Source organism: Enhydra lutris, unplaced genomic scaffold (genome assembly GCF_002288905.1).
Source record: "Enhydra lutris kenyoni isolate GAN:26980312 unplaced genomic scaffold, ASM228890v2 scaffoldscaffold1, whole genome shotgun sequence".
NCBI classification, from domain to species: Eukaryota; Metazoa; Chordata; class Mammalia; order Carnivora; family Mustelidae; genus Enhydra; species Enhydra lutris.
In genome coordinates, this window is record NW_019154085.1 from 35,970,750 (window position 1) to 35,980,161 (window position 9,412).

Consider the following 9,412-nt stretch of genomic DNA (forward strand, 5'->3'; position numbering starts at 1 on the left):
GGGTCCCAGACACACGCAGACTTTACTGCAGACCCCGTGCAGAAGCAGCCACACCTGTGAGGTGGTGGGTCGGTGTGTGAAAGGTATTTCACAAACCCTGGCTCAGGAGCAAAAAGAGAATGTCACCCATAATTACTTTCTACAGAGAATCATAAATAGGCATTTCTCCCTAAATATGTAAGCCTAAACAAGCTCTTACTCCTGGATCTTTTTAAGGCAGCAAGAATAAAAACTGATGTTTCCGCTGCTATTTATGTTGCCTCGGTATTGTGAAATCACAGAATTAAAGTACACAGAGCAACTTGATAAGATCACCCTTCAGAGCTCCAAGAAACTATCTGAAATGAAGGGTTTGGTTCAGCCCCTGTGCTAACAAATACTTCTGTTGAGCCGTTCCTTCTAGGGACTGACCTAAATATATAGTCAAAAGAAAACTTCAGTAAAGAGAACAAAGTTCTTATATATAAACTTCACAAGCCTCGGAACTGGTATAGGGTGTGTATTTTGCTAATGCTACAGTAAGTACTTCACTTGGAAGCCTCAAATGAAAGGCCTCCGGGGCCGCAGCTCCAGCAGGCTTACTGGACAGTCAGCCAAGTGTCCTGGTCGGGGGAGCACCTTGTGTGCCCTCCCCTCCCCCATCCTGTGAAAGCACTCCCTAAGGAAGCAGCCAGAAGGAGAGGAAAGGGGCCTAGGCAAAGAGGAAGAGAACTGCAGCACAAGGTTAAAATCAGTTTTGTCTTCTGACTTTGTCACCATGAAACGCACCTGCTGTGATGTCCAGCTGAGCTACTGGAGGTCCTCTGGCTGCTTCTGGAAACTGATGCTGGCATAGGCGCTTAAATCCTCACTGGAGCGGCTGGTTGAACTGCTCTCACTGTTGCCCAGAGGCTGATGAGGGGGCAGGGGCGGGGGCGGCTGCGGTTGAGGGGGGCGCTCCTGAGGTCGCTGTTTGAAGTCCTTGACCAGATCCAGGTCTATGTAGTTAAGCCCATTCTCCAAACCCCCAGCAGCCCCACACACTGGGGCCGGCTCCTTGGCAGCTCCCCCGAGCTCCCCAGGCCTCAGCCACACATTCTCAAAGGAAGCAGAACTGTGGCGTTTCATATCCTCCGTGCTGCTGCTGCCACCACCGCTGCCCCCTACAGCTGCCCCCCCTCCAAAGGGCACCGTGTTGCCCGCCCGGGTGGCACTAGGTGTGGAGGAGAAGGTCTCAGAGCTATGCCTCCTCCGGCACCCTTGAGGGTCCGCACGGATCACTTTGGCACTCTGGTTCCGGTTGGGACTGAGGTTGACCCGGGTGAAGGCGCTCATGGCCCCAGGTCCCTGTGGGGCTCCCAGCAGGGAAGAGCGAGCCACCAGCTCCCCTGCTTTCTGAGGTGCAGTGGAAGGGGAAGCAGAGGCTGCAGAGGATGAGGGAGCCGCTGCTGTGGCCCCTGGAAGGCTGGCCTCCTCCACAACGCCTGTCCTCATGTCAGCATAGCTGATGGGGGCAACTGGTGAGGTGTCCACATAGCTCTGCCCGGGACAACCCATCTGCATGGTCATGTAGTCCCCCCGGCTGCTGGGCAGTGCCCGGGTAGGCCGGCACATGGTAGCAGCTCCAGGAGGTGCAGGGCCCACTCTGCCTGGCTGGACCCCAGCGCTCTCCTGCCAGGTCGCCCTCCGGCCCGGCCCCAGGTCCATGTTCATGTATTCCTCCGTGCCAGTCTCTTCCTCTCGGGGAGCTGGCTGGAGCTGGGATGGACACCTGACAGAAGGCGAGCTGCGGGAAGCCACAGGACCAGACAAGTAACCCGGCTGATCACTCCCAAATTCAATGTTCACATATTCCCCCGGGCTCTTGGGCTCTGGAGGGTGCAGCAGGGATGGCTGTTGCTGCTGCTCTCGGACCCGAGGTAAAGTGCTGGCCTTGGGATCCCCCAGCGACAGCCTCGTGGGCCGAGCCAGGCGGCTGTTGGTCTGGGCAGCTGTGTCCACCTTTCGAGGCAGATGAGGCTGCAGGACCTGATGGTGGATATGTGGGAGGCCAGGATCTGGCCTCACCCCACAGTATCCCCCTCCCAGGCTGTCGCTGCTGGTGGAGGAGGAGGAATCTTCTGCCGCTGCAGCATAGAGAAGGCGACCAGAGCTGGAGGAAAGGCGAAGGTGTTGGTGCCGAGCACTCTCCTCCAGCTCCCCAGGGCGCTGGGTGTGCTTAAAGGACCTTGGCAATGAGTAGTAGGAGAGAACTGGCTTGTGCTGGGGGTCTTCCGGGCCGTAGTAGCAGTCGGAGGGGCTGCTGGTGTTGGAGTCCCCCACTGGCGACATGTTCATGTAGTCACCAGTACAAGACAAGAGCTTGCCGCTGCCACTCTCCCCAGGCAGCTTGGGATGCGGCAGGGCAGAACCATGGTGCCCCCCGACCCCATTTGTCCACAGCTTGCCATAGCTGCCCCCAGAAGGGGCAGCGCTAGTGCTATTGCTGGGCCCACCTCCAATGTCGGGGGAGCAGCTGCCGCTCGGGGACATCATCATGTAGCCATTGGGGTCCACTCGCTGGGGATGGCGTCTGATTGGGTTGATGATCTGCTGAGGTGCAGACACGCTCTTGGGGCTCATGGGCATGTAGTCCCCACTGCCCTTTCGGCTGCTGGGCACTGGCGCCACTCCTGGGGACATGGGCATGTAGCCATCATCAGTGTGGAGAGTGGAGGCGTCTGGGCGGTGGTGGCCCCCACGCCGGTCCAAAGGGTGCATTTCCAGACCCTCCTCGGGGTAGGAGTGGGTGGGCACGAAGGCAGAGTGCCGGTAGCCAGGCAGTCGGCCTCCACTGCCACCTCCTGGTGGGTAGGCAGGCATCATCTCCGTGTATTCCTCAATGGAAGCCACAGAGGACTGGGATGGGGTCTTCTGGTGGGAAATGGTAGGGGACGTGCCAGCAGAGTGAGTCCGCTTTCGGAACCGATTATCCAGATCTGTAGCGCTGGCTGCTTCATCCCCAGCCAGGGCTGGGCTCGTGCCCAAACCAGTTCCTGGGATGTAGCGGTGACCGTTGCCACCCCGAGGCAAAATGTAGTGACCATTGGGGGCGGCAAGGGTGGAGGACCCTTTGCCCCCCATGCAGATGTAGTTGCTCAGCTCCTCCTCGCCGCGGGCTGGTGGGGTGTGGCCCAGGGAATCCGGGGTGACACTGCGGAAGGAACTTCGGAAATCGCAAGGGCTGGAGCCATACTCATCCGAGGAGATGAAGCCGCCATCGCTGGGGGATCCCGACACAGAAGCACTAGACCTCCGTGGGAAAAGACAGTCCGAGGTGGAGCCGTGGCCACTGGTGCTGCTGGACGACAGACTGACCGGGCTGGTGGCAGAAGGTGAGCAGCGAGAGGAAGGCATGGGGATGGAGCGGCTGTGGTTGAGAGGAGGGTGTAGCCGGGAGCTGCCGCGATGCCGGTGGGCGTGGGTCCTGTTGGTGCTAGGACTCACGGGGCTGCCGTCCACCGAGGCCGGCCGGGACATGGTGCCTTCGCCATCACTGGACGCGCGCACACGGAAGGAGCCCTGCTTGCCGCCCACCATGCTGGCCGGAGAGGTGGCGGTGATGCTCTCGGTGCGAGAGCGGCGCGTCAGCCCCACCTGGCTGGGCGGGGGGTTGTTGAGATGGTGCCTGCGCAAGGGGACGCTGATGGGGTTGGAGCAGTTGGAGGAGGACTGGCTCTTACTTCGAGGACGGAACTCATCGCTCATGGCCCTCATGGCCTCCAGAATTGTCTCGTGCATGTTCTGGGCCACCACAGAGTCATCCACCTGCATCCAGAACTCCCCAGGTCCCGTCACTGCGGAACGGCCCACCTCAATGAAGAAGAAGTTCTCTGAGTGGCCGCAGCGTCTGATGTTCATCAGCTGCAGCACCACAGCCGCCGCCTCCGAGTTCAGCTTCACGAAGCTGATGGTCTTGCTGGTCAGGCAGAGACGGTAGATACCAATCAGGTTCTTTGTCTGACCCAGGCCCTTGGGTTTCAGGATCACCTGCCAGACCTCCTTGAACGCAGGTCCTGGGGGCACGTCCCCGTAACTCAAGTCCTCCCCAGCCTCCCCGAGGCCAGAGCTGCCGCTGCAGCTGCCCCCACCTCCTCCTGTCCCGGGGGCTGCCGCCCCGTCGTGGTGGCCCTTGGCCCGGTTGTGCAGCTGCAGGAGGGCCTGGTACCAGCTGTCCTGCTCGGCCTCGCTGTCCGCCGCGATGGCAAAGTGCTCGTCCCGGGTGTAAAGGGCCACCAGGTGCTTGTTCTTGGAGTCGGCCCGCTTGTTGATGTTGAAACAGCTCTCGAGGGGGATCGAGCGTTTGGGGGCGCTCGACTTGTGCCGCCACTTCTTCTCGTTCTCGTAGTACTCGAGGCGCGCCGGGCCCCCCGCCTCGCTGGCCGCCCGCAGCACGAAGAAGCGCTTGTGCATGCTCTTGGGTTTGCGCAGGTAGCCCACCTTGCGCACGTCCGAGAAGCCGTCGGTCTCGGGAGGGCTCGCCATGCTGCCGCCGCCGCCACCGCAGCCGAGGAGAGGGAGGCGCCGAAAAAACAACCGGGTGGGGGGCGGAGGCTCCTCGCCGCGGCCCGGCACATGCAAACAGGGCTGGAGACAGCCGAACCCCCGACTCCGAAAGCCACGCCGCCCCCCGCGCTGGGGAGGGGCAGCCGAAGGGGGACGCAGCTGCTGCGCCAAGGAGACGGCCGCGGCCGGAGTTTACGGGCGTTTCATGCCCTGAGGGGGAGGCAGTGCGTCCAGGGTGAGTGAAGCCCGGATCCTCCAAGAGCCGAGTCTCCTCGCAGCCGCCGCGGCCAGGAAGGAGCGAAGATGCATCTCTTGCCACCCGGGCTGGAGTCTGGCGCAGACGGGCGGCGGCGGCCGGGGGTCCCCGCGCTGCCCCTCCAGGCGCGCGCGCCTTCCCTCCTGAGTTCCCCTCTGGAAGTGGCGATTCCCGAGGCAAATTAAATATCCTTGGGCAGGGGGAGGCGAGCTGCCAAGTCCCAACGTTGCACGGGGTTCTCCCTCCTCCTCCTCCTCCTCCTTTGCCTCCTCCTCCGCCTCCTCCCACCCCCCAACCGCCCCGCCGCCACCAGCCGCCCAAATACCAGCTCAATCGCAGAGACCGCGGCGCTGCGGCTGTTGCTGCTGCTGCTGCCGCCGCCCGCAGACCGGTCCGCTGCAGCCCCCATTCGGGCCCATCTCGGCGGGCGGAGAAAGTGCCTTTTCCACGCAAAACGCTACTAGGCAGCCGAGGGAGCTGGGGACGCACCGGAGGGACAGGCTCATCCCTGCCCCTCGCTCCAGTCGGCAGGGGAGGAGGGGAGGGGACGAGGGCGGGAGGCAAAGGGGGAGGTTTGGGAAGGAGTCGGGGAAGACGCCTCTTCCCCGGGAGGCGCTGCCTCTGCAGTTACTTCTCCCCTCCTCCCTCCTCCTCCTCGGAGAGTTGCCGAGAGCCCCAACCAAAACAAGCGGCGGCGTCTGGCTCTGCGCGCCGGCCCCCGCCGACCGCGCCGCCGTCTCACTTGGAGGAGAAAAAACACGTGACGGAGCCTCCGCGCTCCGCAGCCCGGCCGCCGCCACCGCCGCCACCGCCGCCGGGAGGCTCCCGCCCGGGTCTCTACATTCCCGACCGAGCCCGCCCCGCGCCCGCCCCTCTCCGCCCCCCGGCCGTGCCGCAGCGGCGCCCGCCCTGGGCCCCGGCGCAGCGCTCGCGCAGCGCCCCTGCGCGGCCGCTAGCCCCTTCGCAGAGCAGTCCTCCCCGCGCGCCACCCAGGGCGCCCCCGGCCCGCAGGAATCCCCGCCGCGGGTGCGGGCGGGTGTGTTTGGGTGGCTACCCGAAAGCACGAGGGGAGTCTGGGAAAACGGCAGCGGGGGGGGGTCGAGTTCGGGAAGACGCAGGAGTGAGGGTGGGGGTCGGCGGGGGGGCTCTGCGGCTACGGGGCCCTGAGTGGGAGGGTCCAGGGAGGAGGGGGCGCGGGAGCTGGGCTAGATCTTACCTAACAGGTAAGATCGACCCCTAGAGAGGGAGGTTTCTAGTCAAACCTTTTTCTCCCAGAACATATAAAAGCTAGATTTCAGTTTCAGGGTGATAGGCCACAGTGAGGAAATCTGTATTTTTATAAGGTCTACTAAGGGACTTCTGGGCCAGCCTTCCACCTTGGAATCCCCGAAATCACTGCAGGGATGTACCTCGAAGGAACAGAGGGGCGCCCAAGGGAATATGTTGGGGGATTCTTATCACTCCGAAATGAAAAGAGGGATGGATCCCGGTATTGTGTCCTCTGGCTCTGTGGGGCTAGCCGCTGATCAATTAGGGAGAAAATGTAAATATCACGGCTCCCCCCACCTTCTTCCTAGGGAAGGGGCGGGGATCCACAGGGGTAAAGTCTTGGCGAGAAAATGAGATGCCCCTTATCATATTCCGGAATCTATCTGTATTTTTAAAAAGATGTTAGGGACCTAGAGAGGTTCATAAGGCCAAAACCCTATTGTGTAAATATTGGCTTAAGAGTTTGTTTCACGCACAGCTTCCACACCCATTGAACCGCCCTATAAAAATTTTTACCCTTGACCCCAAGGATAATCGGGAGAAAACAAGGATCGTGCCAGCTCGACGCTAAGGGAAAATGGGTACTTCACGAGTAGAACAGGCCAGCATCCTGGATCTACTTGAACAGACTCTTAGAGTTACCTTGGGGTATCATTCTCACCACAAGCAAACGCTCGCCGAAGTTGTTTTTTCTTTTTCTTTTTCTTTCTTTTTTTCTTTCTTTCTTTCTTTTTTTTTTTTTTTTAAGCTAACCTATAAACAAGCAGTGTGTCCCTTGCTTGTCCGGCTGGCAGAAGAGGACCCTACGAAGATGACGTTTGTCATTTGGTGTAGTGCTGTCTTATTTATCCCCCCTCCCCATTCCTGGCCGGCTTGGGGTTTCCGTCCCCTCTCCACGCCGGAGACCGTCCTTCGCCTCCAGCTCTCAGACACTGCGGGATGCTCCTGGGGAAACGCAGCGGTGGAAGTGCTGGGCATGCTCGGTGGCCCGGCCCGCTGGGCGGCGAGGAGCGCTCCTGGGCCTAAAGCGGGGGTGGGGGGCGGGGGCTGTTTCTTGGGGAAGCCTGCTGATTGGTAGGCCTGTCTGTCTTTCAAGCCTTGCATTGCAGGAGGGGAGGTGGGGACAGAGGGTGAGGGTACCAAGGTAGGTTGCGAAGCGTAGTAAAAAAAAATAAAAGAGAAGAACCATAGGCGCCATTCAGTGGCGTATGATACGTGAATTGGGGGACCCGGCATCTGCGGAAGTCCGGGAGCTTCTCATTTCTCCTCTTACCTTCAGGCTCGCCAACATCATGCGGGCTCATCTAAACCTGGTTAATCTATAATTTGTGTACACACTGTTGAATTGAGAGCCCGCCCTTCTCTCCCTCTGACAGCTTGGTGATGAGGGCGCACGTGCCCACTACAGCAAAGCTATAAATAGCAGATTTTGGAGCTGGTAACGAGGCGGTAACAACAGGGGCCGAGTTGCTGGGAGCATAGCTTGCTTAATGGGGAGCAGGGGAGGGGGATGCGAAGCCAGGAAGACTGAAGTTAGTAGTAAAATGTAATTGTGTGGGGTTTTACCCTTGTCAAGAAAAAAGTAAGATAAAAAGGTTGTTTTTTAGTAACGACATAATCTAAGGCCAAAGGGCTTTTTACAGGTTTGAGCTGGTCGAGTGGAGGATATCTCACAGAGCGCATAGACTTTGACTTTTCAAATGACCTTCTTCCTCCCCCCACCTGCCCCCCAAAACTAAAGGGAATATACCTCTATAGAAACCAAATATTTGTTGCTAAAAGGAGAAGGCAGGAAGATCAATTTAATTTGCAAATATTCCGTAATAACCTTCACAGAAAGGTTTGTATTTTAATCATATAAAACAAATTATTATATAATATAAAAATCTTTTTAAAAAAATGTGTCTCAGTGGGAAAGGATTTCTGCCCTAAAAATTCAATTTCAGGGCTAAAATGTTCTATAGAAATCATGCAATAAGCTAGATTGCTGCGACAAATTCTGTTCAGACCAGCCGGTTTCAGGCGGAGGGTAATTGCTGATCATGGAATGTTACTGCCATTTCTTTTCCTACTTTCTGATGTTTTACTACCAACGTTAAAAATGGTTGGTATTTACTCTAATTATACCATAGTAAGTTAATTTGTTCTTCACTTTTTTTTATTAATGGGTTGAGATAACTCTGGAAACGCACATGTGGTTCATATAAGATACAGACTAGAAAGAGATGCTTTTGTGGAATCTGAAGTAGTTTGGAGCAGGTACAAGTATTATCCTGTCACCGTATGCTAAATTAGTCTTGTGGCATACTGTAATGAAATACGCTGTATGAAACATTAAGTCCTAGCTGAAAATTCACAGAAACCAAAAAGCAACCTATTACCAAATATATTGCTCAATGCTGCCATCTATAGGCTAGAGATGATTCGTGTAATAGACTAAAGTTCATCTTAAAACTGAAACAGCTGAAATGGCTCATCAGAACAGTGGGACAGTTATGTTGATATTCACAAATGAAGTTATGATTCTAGGAGCTAAAACTTAGTATGCCGTGGATTCACTATTGGACAATATGTCTACAATTAGCTTTGAAGTGAAAAAATTGATCTATGTGTAAAGCTATCAGGGACATACACAAACTTTATAAATTATTACATATATCCTTAAAGTGATCTCTAACTAAAAACTTATTTTGGTTATTAATTAATATGTTGTAAGTTAAACATTTTATATTTTGTCAACATAGAGAACTATAAGTTACTGTCAAAAATAACAGAAATTAGATTTGAATTGACTGAAGGCACAACTAAGCATTTGACAATTAGAAAGTATTTCCTATATCAAAACATGTTCTACTTAGGATAAATAGCTTGTACCTGGAGGAGCTGCTTAAATATTGTCATCTGTAAAAAAAAAAAATGGCAAATTAGAATGATTCTTGAAGGGAAATAAAAACTTGCCAACTTTCCTGTTGTAATATCTATTTTTTATTTTAAGATAGCTTCATAGTAACAAATATTTGAATGCCTACTCTGCAAGGTGATATGAAATATATAAAAGAGACAGCTTCTTATAGTTTTCATGGGATATTAAGAGATACAAAATAAAGATGAATGATACCCAAAGTAGTGTGTGTGTGTGTGTGTGTGTGTGTGTGTGTGTGTGTGTGTGTGTTAAATGTTGGGTAATGGGTATTTACCGAGAGCAGGTGGAGATCATGGTGGATGAAATAACTAAAGAAATCTTTGTGAAGGAGAGAAACTTTAAGCTTGAACTTGAAGGGTGGCTCTCACTTAGGTAAGTGATAGGCAATTTTTTCCTCATTCGGGTGCTGTGGAGTACCTCCTTTATCAGGCATGAAGCTG

At 55.4% G+C, this 9,412-nt stretch overlaps 1 protein-coding gene across 1 annotated transcript in view; it reads right to left on the reverse strand.

Moving 5' to 3' along the window:
- The window catches only part of LOC111143995 (insulin receptor substrate 1), a 59,019-nt gene extending 54,516 nt beyond the window's left edge, over nucleotides 1-4,503 (reverse strand). The window contains exon 1 of the mRNA XM_022498051.1: nucleotides 769-4,503. Coding sequence (XP_022353759.1) covers nucleotides 790-4,503 — 3,714 coding nt within the window. The 3' untranslated portion in view covers nucleotides 769-789. The remainder of the gene's footprint in view (nucleotides 1-768) is intronic.
- Nucleotides 4,504-9,412: the final 4,909 nt, after the last annotated feature.